This window comes from Eptesicus fuscus, chromosome 10, assembly GCF_027574615.1.
Source record: "Eptesicus fuscus isolate TK198812 chromosome 10, DD_ASM_mEF_20220401, whole genome shotgun sequence".
In the NCBI taxonomy this organism is placed as follows: domain Eukaryota; kingdom Metazoa; phylum Chordata; class Mammalia; order Chiroptera; family Vespertilionidae; genus Eptesicus; species Eptesicus fuscus.
Window position 1 is genome coordinate 7,310,891 of NC_072482.1, and position 15,186 is coordinate 7,326,076.

The 15,186-nt window shown below is 44.0% G+C and overlaps 2 protein-coding genes across 3 annotated transcripts in view; both read right to left on the bottom strand.

The window, feature by feature from the left end:
- Positions 1-15,186, bottom strand: part of TMEM217B (transmembrane protein 217B) — a 53,478-nt gene that overhangs the window by 22,757 nt on the left and 15,535 nt on the right. The gene's annotated exons all lie outside the window — the stretch shown is intronic.
- On the bottom strand, positions 3,900-4,926 carry TMEM217 (transmembrane protein 217). Its single transcript, XM_008152027.3, has one exon. It carries the CDS (start codon positions 4,924-4,926, stop codon positions 4,357-4,359), a length of 570 nt encoding a protein of 189 aa, XP_008150249.1. The 3' UTR covers positions 3,900-4,356.

Consider the following 15,186-nt stretch of genomic DNA (forward strand, 5'->3'; position numbering starts at 1 on the left):
TCTCACATTGATGTTTGTCTGTTTCCCTTCCTCCCTCCCTTCTACTCTCTAAAATTCAATGGAAAAAATATCCTCAGGTGACGATTAACAAAACAAAAAAAGAATTTGTAGTTAAAAACTTCCCACAAAGAAATTCCAGGTCCAGATGGCTTCAGTGCTGAAAATCCTACCAAACATTTATGGAAGAAATAAATACCAATTATACATAAACTCTAACAAAAATTAATAAGGACAAAATACTCCTTTCTATGAAGTAAGCATTACTGTGATACCAAAAATGAATGAAGACATTATAAGGAAAGAAAACTACAAATACCCCCTATGAACATATGCAACATTTTTAGCCCTAGCCGGTTTGGCTCAGTGGATAGGGCATCGGCCTGGGGACTGAAAGGTCTTGGGTTCGATTCCGGTCAAGGGCACATGCTCATGTGCGGGCTCAGTCCCCAGTAGGGGGCATGCAAGAGGCAGCCAATCAATGATTCTCTCTCATCATTGATGTTTCTATCTCTCTCCCTCCCTCTCCCTTCCTCTCTAAAATCAATACAAAATATATTTTAAAAAGGATAATCTCTTAAGAATTAGTGTTGGAACAACTAAATATCCAGGAGCAAAAAAACAAAAACAAAAAACAATCTCTGATCTACATCTCTCACTATATATAAAAAAAACTCAAAAGGATTACTGTATTTTCCCGCGTATAAGACGACTTTTTAACCCAGGAAAATCTTATACACCCAGTTGTCTTATACGCCAGAAAATACGGTATATATCTAAGTATAAGACTTAAAGCTATGACTTCTAAAGGAAACATAGGAGAAAACCTTCTTGACCTTGGGTTAGGCAAAGATTTCCTAAATATGATAACCAAATGTATGACCCATAAAAGAACAAATTGATAAATTGGACTTCATTGAAATTAAAACTCTCTGTTCTTCAAAAGCTGCCGTTACATGAATAAAAAGACAAGGCACAACATGAAAAAAAATTTACAAATCATATATCTGATAAAGGACTTGTATTCAGAAAATATAAAAAACTCCCCAGTGGGATATGGGCTAGGTGGAGGGGGCCAAAGGGAGGGAAAATGAGGGACATGTGAAATACTGTCAATAATAAAAAATATATGGTATATATTTTAAAACCACTCCCCAAATGTAAAAAAACAACCTAATTTTTAAAAAATGGGCATAAGAAAAAATAAAAATAAAAAATGGGCAAAAAATTTGAATGCTTTACTAAAAAAGATATAAGAATGCTAAATAAGTACATGAAAAGATGCTCAACATAATTTATCATTAGAGAAATGCAAGTTAAAGCCACAATGAAATACCAACATGTACTTACTAAAATGGCTAAAATAAAAAACTTATTGTGCAAGGATGTGGAGGAACTAGAATTCTCATATACTGCCATCTATATATATATAAAGCCTAAGCAACTGTTACGATGAAATGACCGGTCGCTATGATGCGCATTGACCACCAGAGGACAGACGCTCAATGCAGGAGCTTCCCCCAGCCAGCATGCCCTGATCACTGACAGGGCCTGCCGGCCAACATCCCGGTCCCTCCCCCAGCTGACAGGCCTGGATCACCTGATCAAGGCTGGGCTCTGGGGCTGGGATGGGGAACCAGGGGTGGGTGGTGGCAGACATAGCCCCTTTCCCAGGGGGACCGAGAATCAGCTCCCTCCTCAGGGCTGGTGGCCAATATCCTGGTCCCTCCCCAGTTCCTCTCCTTCTGCCAGCAGGCCCCGATTGGCCTGCCACCTGCCCACTGCAGTGGTGGTTGGCCCCTCTCCCTGGCTGGCAGGCCCCAATAGCCTGATCGGGGCCGGGCCCCGGGCTGGGACAGGGAACTGGGGATCAGTGGAAGCGGACATGGGTGGCTAGGGAAGGAGGAAGTGGGGAGGCAGGGAGGCGAGGCTCCTGATTGGCCCTGATCACTGGCCAGGCCTAGGGACCTCACCTGTGCACGAATTTCATGTACCGGGCCTCTAGTTGGGAATATAAAAATGATACAGCTGCTCTAGAAAAAAATTCCAGTTTTGAGATAAATGAAATCATAAGTCCATACAAAGGTTTGTGCACAAATGTTTATAGTGTTCTTATTCATAACTGCCCCAAACTTCAAACCAATAGATGTCCTTCAATGGGCAAATGGGTACACAGTGATACATTCATGCCATGGCATCTTACTCAGCAATAAAAAATGAACTATTAATACACACAATATAGATGAACCTTAAAGCATTAGGCTGAGTGAAGGAAGCCAGACCAAAAAAAAAGGAGCAATACTCTATGAATCTGCTTATGTAAAATTCTAGAAAATGCAAACTAATGTATAGCAAATCAGTGCCTTGTGGTGGGAATGGGGAGTATAGATGGGGAGGCAGGAATTATGAGGAAACTTCTGGAGGTGATACCTATGTTCATGAACTCAATTGTGGCGACAGTTTCACTGGGATATCCTTATGTCAATTATATACTTCAAACATTGTGTTATTATATGTCAACCAGAGTCCCAGTGCACGAAATTCATGCATGGTAGGGTCCCTAGCGGCTGTGCTGGCAGCCGGCTGGGACATCCCTTACCCTGGCTGCCTGCTGCCACTGCCGTCCGGGGCCTCCCTTTCCCCGCTGCCTGCCGCTGCTGGTCGAGACCTCCCTTCCTGAGGTTGGCCAGCTGGCCCTGCCCTCTGGTCAAACACCTGGTAGAACTCCCAGTCAAATTCCCGGTTGAGGGGATGATTTGCATATTAGGCTTTTATTATACAGGACTAGAGGCCCAGTGCATGAAAATTCATGCACTGGAGGGGATCCATCAGCCCAGCCTGCCCCCTCTCATAGTCCAGGAGCCCTCAGAGGATGTCCTACTGCAGCTTAGAACCACTCCTGGTGGGAGCGGGCCTAAGCCACAGTCTGGCCTCCCTCTGTGGGAGGCAACCGGGCTGATCAGGTAAAGGTACCCCACCGCTTCTGCTGCTGCCGGCCACTGTGGCTACCTGCCCTCGGCCCTCACAGCTGCCATGGCTTTGTCCAGAAGGACATCTGGAAGGACATTCGGCTGTCCGGTTTAATTAGCATATTATGCTTTTATTATTATAAACTAGTGGCCCAGTGCACGAAATTCATGCACTTGGTGGTGTGGGGAGGGGTCCCTCAGCCCAGCCTGCGACCTCTTGCAGTCTGGGAGCCCTCAGGGGATGTCTGACTGATGGCTTAGGCCTGCTCCCCCAGGAACATCCTTAGTGCTGCCATGGAGGTGAGAAGGCTCCTACCACCGCTGCTGTGCTCGCCAGCTGTGAGCCCTACTTCTGGCTAAGCAGTGCTCCCCCTGTGGGAGTGCACTGACCACCAAGGGGCTGCTCCTGCATTGAGCGTCTGCCCCCTGGTGGTCAGTGTGTATCATAGCAACCAGTCGTTCCACTGTTCGGTTGATTTGCATATTAGCCTTTTATTATATAGGATTATGCTTCAAGAAAGCTATTAAGTAAAACAAACACAACATAATGTCTAATGTTTGAAGTAGAAGTTTGCTCAATTTGTTTTCTATCCTGGCTTAAGCTACTTTTGACAGTTTTTGAACCTAAATACAAAGTGAAGTTTGTTCATCCATGATAATATGTAATCTTGTACTGTCTTATACTATTGACTAATTGATTCATAAACAGTAATTTAGTTTCTCTCACTAACCTGCAAAATCCTCAAAGTTAGGCCTCATATCTTATTTTGCATCCTCCTACAGTATCCAGACACAGTGGGAGACACAGAAAAGTTTAACCAATACCTTTTAATTAATTGTCTTTTGTGTTATTTGACAAATTTGGAAAAAAGGGGACTCAGAAAAGGAAAAGTGATTTTCTATTTTTATTCTTTTACTTATCTGGATGACATAGGGAGAAAAACAATGGCACAAAGCCACCCCAAGACAACAACAGTATCCTTTGTGCTTCAACAATCTAAGGTATAAATATAGATTTGCCAGTCCCAGGGTTAAATTAGAGAGCTATGGGTTGAAGGTTGATGAACGGATTGCCAGAGTGCAATTCAACTTTGTTTCATTCCCTTGCCCTCTTCATGTTGCCCAAAAAGATGGTAATGACCAGAAAAAAGAAGGAGCCACTCAAGGAGTGCTTGATAAATAACAATGACCTTTAACTAAACATCCTCAATGAACAGATGTTCCAGGTGTGACCCTAATCACATTTCTCTGCACAATCCCCAGAAAGAGTGGCAGTAGGGTCTCTACTTTCTGAATAGACGAAAAGGGAAGAGATGAAAAGAGAACTACCATGGAGAATCTGGGAGACCCGCCTCTCAAGAGAGAAAAGGGCCAAGGTTATCCATTCATTCTAGTGTCGGATATGGCTGATTATCTTTGATTTCCGCCGTGGGAAGTCTCGGTTGCTTGTAGAAATCCGTCTGCTGTAGGAAATGATAGTGCCCTGGCTATTACTCTTGTAGATTATCTGGGCATAAGTCATGACAAAGAAGATCCAGAAACAGTGCATGATTATACGGGACACCAAGCCAAACCAGCGCATGACTCTAACCTCTACAACGCCCGTGTTATTGGTGGTGAGGATTTGTATTACAATGTTCACGGCTTCATAGAAAAAGATCCAGATGATGTAGATCACCATGCCCTTGTACTTCTGGGCATATACTGAGTATATGAGCAAGCAGCTGATGATGATGGTGATGCAAGACAGGAAGATAATGATATTGAAACCCCAACAGGCGATGAAGTGACTTATTAGGGAACGTATCCTCCTGTCCCCTGGGTTAATGTCAGTGCAATTGCTGCTCCTTATGTACTTCTGCTCGAAGATGAGGTACATGTTGGTGGCTATGATAGTGAAGACCCCTGATAACACGGTGCCCATTTTGGCGGTCATCCCACACCAGTGTTTCGGTTTCATGTTGAGATTTCCTGTGAAGACAAACAATATAAGGGAGAATTCTGCTTTCTGCCAATGTGGCAAATTATCAGGGTTTCTGCCTCCTGTCCCAAAGGAAAAACAACTAAGTATGGAAACCAGGAAGTAACAACTCTGGGAAGATAGGAGATGGTTTAAAATTGATTGGAGTATGAAAGGGGAAGAGGGAGGATGCAGTCTGGCGGCAATGAGCAGGTAAATTAGAGAAGTGCTTCTCAACCTTAGAATCACCAAAAGTACCCAGGACCAGGTGCTACCCCAGACCAATTAGAACATTCTCTGGTGAGACCCACATACCAGCATTTTCCAAAACTTCCTAGTGATTTTCATATGTAACCAAGATTGGAAAACACAGAGCCAAAAAAGGATAGATTTGCCTTGGGCAAACATTGCTGTTCCCTACTGGGGAAAATTGGCTGCACTTGGCCAGACCTTTCCCCTCAGGAGAAAAATCAGGACAGCACAGTATCCTTGCTGGGGTGAGACATTGATGAAAACAGGTGGCTTTGAGCAATTACTCCTCCACTAAGGAACACAATGTAAGGTGTACTTTAAGGGAAATTCAGAGCCTTAGGATAGAATAGCCCTAGAAAAGAAAGAGCAATAATTAGCTAAGTGCAAGAAGTTAGGGAGAAAACCAACAATAAGAACAACAAAAAACAGGATAAGGAAAATAAATAGAACAGAAATCAATGAAAAATTAGAAGGATTTCTGATTGGTTAGGTTATTGGGGCCAATTTACTGCTAAAACACAACCAAAAATGGTGAATAAAATAGATTTAAAATAGTCTCAGAAGCACAGAAATGCTGTCAGGGCAGGAGGTAAGAGGTCAGAAGCCAAGATCTATAGGAGTTTAAGAGCTGGGCCTGGCCAGTATGGCTCAATGGTTGATCATTGACCTATGAACCAGGAGGTTACAGTTCGATTCCTGGTCAGGGTACATGCCCAAATTGTGGGCTCGATCCCCAGTAAGAGGCATGCAGGAAGCAGCCAATCAATGATGCTCTCTCATCATTGATTTTCTATCTCCCTCTCCCTTTCTCTCTGAAACCAATAAAAATATAAACAACAACAACAAAAAGAACTGGGATAGGTAAACAAGCATAAAAGTTAATTTTGCTCTGAGGATATTTGCCAATCTGGCAAAAGTTGAATTTCATTTATGAGAAAGCTTTGTGGAGTAAGAAGAAATGAAATCAAAGCTCAGGGTTCACACCAAGAAGGGGAGTCTATTAGAAGACCTTCCCTTTTTAGTCAAAGGGCTATGACTAAAGATGAATCAGAAGTAAACTTGCCTCCACAACTTTCTCTCAAGAGAGTCTATGGAAAGTTAACTTAGTATACTGAATGTGTGTGTGGGAAAACTCTTCTCAAGACATTGTTACCATAGCTAGTCTTTTGGCAGATTTGTAGCCCAAATTACATTTTAAAAACACACATTTTTAAGTCATAAATTTAAAGTAGTCCTGAACTAGAAGTGTCTCTAAGTACCCGGCAGAAGCAAACTCAAATCCTTTGTGTTGGTCCTCAAAGAATCTCCATCAGTCATTTTACACAGACAATGACTAATATACAGTAAAAAATAACCAAGCACCAAGGAACAAGGTGCTATAAGTGAGAACCAGAAGAAATAACAAACAGTAAAAACATAACTGCAAGAATACCAGATTATGAAAAAACTGGCCCGATGCATGAAATCTGTGCAAGAGCCGGCCTTCCTTCCCCCAGCTGCCGACACAGGCTTCCCTCTGGCACCCGGGACCCGGGCTTCCCTCATAGCCCCAGCTTTGTTTAGAAGGTCATCTGGAAGGACATTTGGTCTAATTAGCATATTATTCTTTTATTATTATAGATTATGATTATTACATTTTTTGCATTATTTAAAATTTTATTTTTGATTGTGGTAAAATATACATAATTTTACCATCTTAACTATTTTTTTCTAATTTTTATTTATTTGTTTTATTTATTTATTTTATTATTTTTTAAATTACTTTATTGATTAAGGTATCCCATATTTGTCATCAACCCTCCCCCCCCCCATTCCCATCCCAAACCTCCCCACACACATGCCCCCATCTCCCTGTTGTCCATGATCACTGGTTAGGCTCATATGCAAGCACACAAGTCCTTTGGTTGATCTATCTCCCTTGTCCCCACCCTCCCCTACCTTCCCTCTGAGGTCTGACAGTCTGATCAATTCTGTTCTTGTTCTTCAGTCTTTGTTGTTCATCATTTACCCTAGATGAGTGAGCTAATGTGATACTAGGAATACACTTATAGGAACTGAAAATGAGACAAGCAATAATGGTTATGCTGAGAGGCAAATGAATCAGTCTATAGTGAGTTTCTTTCTGGGCCAACAGTTTGTTTGAGTCCCGATTTCTATGTCCAACAGTTGTTTATGTGTACATAACAGCAATGATATTTCAGTTCTGGATGGTGGACAAATGGTGGTAATGCAGGTCCGACCCTCTCTGGTTTGGTCCTGGGCAATCTGCAGTGACGCACATCTGCTGACTGCTAGTATGGCAAGGCATGGTCAGAATCTTCCATCTCTGGATTAACTATTTTTTATGTAAAAATGTTTTTATTGATTTTAAAGAGAGAGAAAGAGAGAGGGAGAGAGGGAAACATTGATGAGAGGAAAATATCAACATTAACTGGCTGCCTCCTGCATGCCCCCTGCTGGGGATTGAGCCCAAAACCCAGGCATGTGCCCTGATCAGGAATCGAACCGGTTACCTCTTGGTGCATAGATCAACAACCACTAAGCCACACTGGCCAGACTACCATATTTTAATTGTACAGTTTAATAATGTTAATTATATTGATACTAGAGGCCCAGTGCACAAAACTTGTGCACTGGGGGGGAGGGGTCCTTCAGCCTGGCCTGTGCCCTCTCGCAGTCCAGGAGCCCTCGGGGGATGTCCAACTGATGGCTTAGGCCCACGCCCCACGGTGGGCGTGGGCCTAAGCCATCAGTCAGACATCCTTAGCACTGCCATGGAGGCAGGAGAGGCTCCCGCCACAGCCGCTGTGCTCGCCAGCTGTGAGCCTGGCTCAGGGCTTCTGGCTGAGCAGCGCTTCCCCTGTGGGAGCGCACTGACCACCAGGGGGCAGCTCCTGCATTGAGCGTCTGCTCCCTAATGGTCAGTGCACATCGTAGCAACTGGTCAGCTTGTCTTCTATCTGCCCCCTGGTGGTCAGTGAACATCATAGTGAGCAGTTGAGTGGCCTTAGCATATCATTAGCATATTACTCCTTGATTGGTTGAATGACCGACTGGATGACTGGACACTTAGCATATTAGACTTTTATTATATAGGATTGTTGTGCAGCCAATCTCTGGAACTTTTTTTTCTTGCAAAACTGAAATTCTATATTCATTAAACAACAATTCCCTATTTTCCTTTCTCCAAGCAAGCTTCTGCAACCACCGGTCTACTTTCTGATTCTATTAATTTTTCTACTCTGATATACAGAGTAGTAAAATGGAATAAAACTGTATTTGTCTTTTTGTTACTGGTTTATTTCACTTAGTATAATGTCCTCAGGTTCATCTATATTGTAGCATGTGTTAGAATTTATTTTCTTATCACATTTAAACAAATAAAGGACAATATTGAAAATATATATAGGAACAGGAAACCATAGAAAATAACCTCGCATATTTGAAAGAGAACCAAATAGAATTTCTAGAGATAGAAAACTCAATATCTGAAGTTAAAAATTCAGGAGGCAAAGTATTTGGTAGATTAGACACAGATAAAGTGATATTTACTTAATCAAAGGATAAGTCAGGAGAAATGTAGCACAGAGAAACAAAAAGATGGAAACTATTGATAAGAACTTTAGAGACATAAAGGATATAAGATGTTCTGACTCATTGGCCCTGGCTGTTTAGCTCAATTGGTTAGAGTGTTGTCCTGATAAGTCAAGTTTACAGGTTCGATCCCCTGTCAGGACACATAATCCTATCTAATAATAGACAAATATGCAAATTGACCATACATCTGACACACCCACAAGCCACGCCCACTATCCAATCAGAGCGAGTATGCAAATTAACCCAAACCAAGATGGCTACAGCCACAGAGAGCAAGGTTTCCTAGGTAACAGAAAGCCAACGTTTCCGCCTGCCCTTGCCAGGCCTAAGCCTCCACTCAAGCTACAAAGTTTCAATTATAGAAGGTAAACAAATTCAAACAAATGGCGGCAGAATGGAGCTTGAGAGAGCAGGCCAGGGTTGCCACTGGCAACAGGGGAAGCAAAGCTTTCCGCACACCCTGGCCGGGCCCACCCGCTTAAGGCAACAAAGTTTCAATTATAACCCCAACACAAATGGCTGCTGGCCTCCTTGGAGGGAGCCCCAGGCTTGGCTTCACTCCAGGCTACAAAGTTTCAATTGTAAAAGGAAAATAAATTCCAGATACCAGGGCCTCCACTTGGGTTGCCAGGGGGCGTGGCCAGCCTGCAAACCACCACAGGACCCTCGCTCAGGCCACCCCACATCCCAAGGGAACCCCCACCTGATCTGCGACGCCCTTCAGGACAAACCAGCTGGCCCCCACCCCTGTACCAGGCCTCTATCCTATCTAATAAAAGAGTAATATACAGATTGATCATCACTGCAACACACAGTATAACTGCCCCCATGTGGTAAAAGATCCTGCCCCCATGTGGACACAAGATGGCCACCACAAGATGGCCAGCAGGAGAGGGCAGTTGGGAGGCACCCGGCCTGCAAGGGAGGGCAGTTGAGAAGGACCAAGCCTGCAAGGGAGGGCAGTTGGAGGTGATCAACCCTGCAGGAGAGGGCAGTTAGGGGTGACCAGGCCGGCAGAGGAGGGAAGTTGGGGGCAAACAGGCTGGCAGCAGAGTGGTTAGGGGGTGATCAGGCTGTCAGGCAGAAGCGGTTAGGGGCAATCAGGAAGGCAGGCAGGCAAGCAGTTGGGAGCCAGCAGTCCTGGATTGTGAGAGGGATGTCCCAGATTGGAGAGGGTACAGGCTGGGCTCAGGGACAACCCCCCCTCTGTGCACAAATTTCGTGCACTGGGCCTCTAGTAAGAAATAACCAATGAATGCATAAATAAGTGGAACAACAAAGCAATGTTTTGCTCTCCCTCTTTCTCTAAAATCAGTAAATAAATTTAAACACACACACACACACACACACACACACAGCTCAGAGAAAGGGTGGGGGAGAGAGAGAGAAAGAAAGAGGGAGAGAAGGAAGGAGGTAGGAAAGTGAATAGGGTAGCGTATTTAAAAAGAGCTGAGGATTTGCACAACTGAAGAAAAACACCAACCCACAGATTCAAGAATTCTAACTGATTGCTAATAGGATAAATAAAAGGAAATCTACACCTATAGTACTCATTCTGTTGAAACAGATAGCAGACTTCCTTTTTCTATTCCTTAAAAAAGAAATCTCATAAAAATTTTGATTCCCATTGGTTTGTCTTCAGCAAAGACCATTAATTGTCTCCCAATATCCATTTCCCTCTTCTTACTTTTTCTTGTAGCTAGACACATGACCACTGGGCTAATGACTGCATTTCCCAGGCTCTCTTGCAGTTGTATGTAGCCATGTAATAAAAACTATGTGAGTGGAAGTAATGTGTGCCACTTTATAGTGCTATTCATAAGAGGATTAGGAGTGCTCTCACCGTCTCCTTTTCCTCCTTCCTGATTCTTGGCCATTTTCAGAACTGATCTTTGACCCAGACTCTGGAAGCCTTTGTTGAATATAGTAAACACCCGATCAGCCGTGGATCACTGTTACATGGTAGAGAAATAAACTCCTATCATAACTAAGCCACTGTCTTGTGGGGTTTCTCTGTTACAATAACTTAACCTGCACCATAATATGTCTAAACTTCACTTCATTGAAGCTAAATCCAACAAGGACTAGCAATCCACTGGGATCTAGCACCTCTCTTGACTTTCCCTTTTGAAGAAACCAGCAGGTTCTCCCTGTCCGTATGTCTATCTCACTAAGTTTATGGTTCTACTCACTATCCTATATACTAGTAATAAAAGCCTAATATGCAAATTGTCCGACTGGTAGTTCGACTGATCGCTATGACGTGCGCTGACCACCAGGGGGCGGCACGGAACATGGTGAGCATCAGTGATGTGGCGCTGGCAGTGGGTGGCAGTGGAGGCGCTGCCAGCCCCCATAGGCCCCAACAAGAGCGGGACGGCAGCGGGATGGCGGAGCAAGTGAGCGGGTGGCGCTAGGCCAAGGTGGGTGCAAACGGGGGCCCAATTGCCCTGCCAATCACCCTGCAGACGGAGACCAGTGGCGGTGGCAGGGAGTGGGACCACCACCTGGCTCCCAGGCACTGAGGGAGCTGGGCGGGGGAGCGGGGCGGGGTGGGGGGAGCGGCCCTGATAGGTCACCCTGCAGGTGGGATGGTGGAGCAGGTGAGGGGGCGGCACCAGGCCAAGGCAGGGTACCAGGTGGGTCTGCAGGGCTGCAAGGCTGGAGGCGCAAGGTGGGGCCCGATTCCCGCAGGCCACCCCGTGCACAAATTTGTGCGTCAGGCCTAAAGAGTCACAGGGTCACTATTGTCTTTACAATTAAATGGATAATAAACCATGTATTGTCTTAAATAGCTATTTAAATATTTTATACTTATAATAATCATCCTAATGGCTACCAATGGGGACATTAGAGTTAGAGAAGTTAATTAATTTGCCTAAAACTGTAATCTGGTCAGTGGCAAAATCAGGATTTTAACTCACATCTGTTGGATCCAAAACCAATCTCAACATTCAACCCACTTGTGTTTTGTCTGCCCCTGATATCTGTGAGTTCAGTAAACCCAGATCCTCCATCCATCCCAAAGTTTCTAACAAAGGGCCTTAATTAGAGCAGGTTCTTGATAAATATTGGTAATTCTTCCCCCACCATCTCTCATCTGACTTACCTGTTCTCAGTAACTCTGAGGACCATAATGTTCTTCTTTACTTTTTCTCCCTCTCTCCCATAGCTTCTCTCTTTTCTTGCCTTCCCTAGGTAATGTCACTCTTTCACATGGTTCAGTTGCCATCTCTACTGATGACTCCCAAACGCAGACCAGTTTTCTATTTAGAGGTCCAAACATGCATATTAAAACAATTTTGCCTCCATTTGGGTCCCCTGGACTGCTCAAACTCAACATGTCCCGAACTGAGCTTACAATTTCTCCCATCCTCACTCCAACCTGCTGCTATTCCAGTGTTTCTTATTTCAGAAAATGCTATCAGTATCCATCTACCCATTTCCCCATGTACCTTCCTCTTTCTCATCCCCTACATCAAAAAACACTTTTCATCTACTCTTCTCTCATATGAATCAGTCATTGTTTTTCCCATCTTCACTGCCACTGCCATCATTCAATTACCATTATATCTCTTCTGGGTTACTGCAACTAACACTTCTTGTAAAATTATAGTCTTCATATATCCATGAATGATAATATAGCCATGTTGGGAGTTTGGGAAGGCAGAGGGTATGTGTATAGAGGATAAGAAGGGTATGTGAATAGAGGATAAGAAGTTCTCATCCATCATGATGGGAAGTCAGTCAGTAGATAATGTCTAAAAATGATTAATTAAGAAATATAAAAAAGTATATAATTTAGAGATAAAAAGGTAACTCAGAAGGGTAATAGAAGAACTGAAAATGGTTGCCTGTGGAAAGTATGACTATGGGTAGAGAGAAGGAGCTGAGGGCTACTGTTTTTATCATAAGCCTTTAAATATTATTATTATATATACACACAATTTTAACAAAATTAAACTTCTGAAAATATATTATTTCATGAGTTCCTAATAAATGCAGATCATTGAATTAAACCCATTGGCTGCCTTTATGCTGATGTAGCTTTCTTTTACACAGTATCTGCTTAGCCTCAGAAATGGTTAAAGCTGGAAACCTGGAAAGATAGCTGGATAACTCTGCCCTGTGTTAAACCAAGAGCTAAGAGTGTTATCATAACTAGTAGTTGGTGATAGTGTAGTCTTTTTGATTTATTTGTGAAATTTCCTAAAAATGATACATTATTTCAAACATTTCACAGCTAGAAGTGATTCTGATTCCATCTTTGAATATTTACATTTGGGCTTCTTCACAGCCTACTGACTGGCTTTCCCAGAGTGAATGTCCCCAAAGGAGTGAGTCAGTGGAAGCTATATGGCCTTTCCTCAACTTAGCCTGAGAAGTCCCACTGTATCGCTTCTATTGCACTTGATTCTTCAGTCACCCAGGGCAGCCCATATTCAAGCGGCAGACAATTAGATTCTACCTTTTGTGGGAGGAGTGTTAAAGAATTTGCTGAGGTGCTTAGGATTCTGGTTATCCCAGTGGTCATGACCTAAGTTCCCACAGTTGCCAAGTTGCCCAAGAAGGCAAAAGTGATCTATTAACCTAAAAATAAAAAGTCTTTCAAAGTGAGAGGCAACAAGCATCTACTGAGATCAATAAGAATAGCTACTTGGGACACACGAATTCAGGCAGAAGCCCCTGTTTTAACATTCCAAAGATTTGAGGTATAAGAAGTGCATAGCAGCTCCAGCTCCATTTTAAAGTGTCTCATTAATGAACTGGCATTCCCCACCTCCCCTCCAATATTCCCCTTGGCTAAAACCACAGGTGCTCTATGTGCCCTACATCCATCATTGATTATTTGATGGTCAGCTCTCTAGCATGATTACAAGTCAGAAGAGGCAGGATCTCATGCAGCCATTAGCAAATGTGGATGTGACAGAGTTAGACCAGTTAATAACCAGTAAAGGAAAAAATCATAAGTATGTAATAGGTACTTCAATAAAGAATGGCTTGAGGATAAATAAACTGCTATGTTTATTCCCACAATGGGATTTTAAATGGTTGTTAAAATAACTGTAGTAACACACAACAATATGGATGAATCTTAGCAATGTACTAACAAGTGAAAAAAAGTACCAAAAGAAGATAATACAGTTAAAAACAACCTTAGATACATATTAAACACACATACACACTTTTTAGGACTAAATATAGATGTAATAAAACTATAAAAATCTCTCTATATAAAAGCCCAGGGACCAAATGGTGGAACAACCAGAACAACCAGTCAACCAGTCGCTATGATGTGCACTGACCACCAGGGGGCAGATGCTCAATGCAGGAGCTGCCCCCTGGTGGTCAGTGGGCTCCGACAATGGGAGCACCACTCAGCTGACCAAGATGAGCAGCGGTCCCACAGTGGGCTGATCCCTGCAGACCACGTCCCCCACCAGTGCACAAACCCGTGCACCAGGCCTCTAATTGTTTTATAAGAAAACTACATAAGGAAAGTAAAGAAATGATGAAGTTAGAATTCTGGGTGATGATCACCTTGGGCCAGGGGAAGAAGTGAGATAGGTTGGGCAGATAGTCTGAATTGAATTACTGATAATATCCTCATTTTATTTTGGGTAAAGAATTTGAGAGTAACTATTAAACTATTAAAAACTAGAAGCCCGGTGCACGAAATTCGTGCACGGCGGGGGGGTTGTCCCTCAGCCCAGCCTGTACCCTCTCCAATCTGGGACTCCTGGAGGGATGTCCGACTGCCCGTTTAGGCCCGGTCCTAGTGGGATCGGGCCTAAACCGGCAGTCAGACATCCCTCTCACAATCCAAGACTGCTGGCTCCCAACTGCTTGCCTGCCTTCCTTCCTGATTGCCCCTAACCGCTTCTGCCTGCCAGCCTGATCACCCCCTAACCACTCCGCTGCCAGCCTGGTTGATGCTTAACTGCTCCCCTGCCAGCCTGTTTGCCCCCAACTTCCCTTCTCTGCCAGCCTGGTCACCCCTAACTGCCCTCTCCTGCAGGGTTGATCACCTCCAACTGCCCTCCCTTGCAAGCCTGGTCCCTCTCAACTGCCCTCCCTTGCAGGCCTGGTCCCTCACAACTGCCCTCCCTTGCAGGCCGGGTGCCTCCCAACTGCCCTCTCCTGCTGGCCATCTTATAGTGGCCATCTTGTGTCCACATGGGGGCAGGATCTTTGACCACATGGGGGCAGCTATATTGTGTGTTGCAGTGATGATCAATCTGTATATTACTCTTTTATTAGATAGGATAGGATAGAGGCCTGGTACAGGGGTGGGGGCCAGCTGGTTTGCCCTGAAGGGTGTCCCAGATCAGGGTGGGGGTTCGCTTGGGGCATGGGGCGGCCTGAGCAAGGGTCCTGTGGTGGTTTGCAGGCTGGCCACGCCCCCCAGCA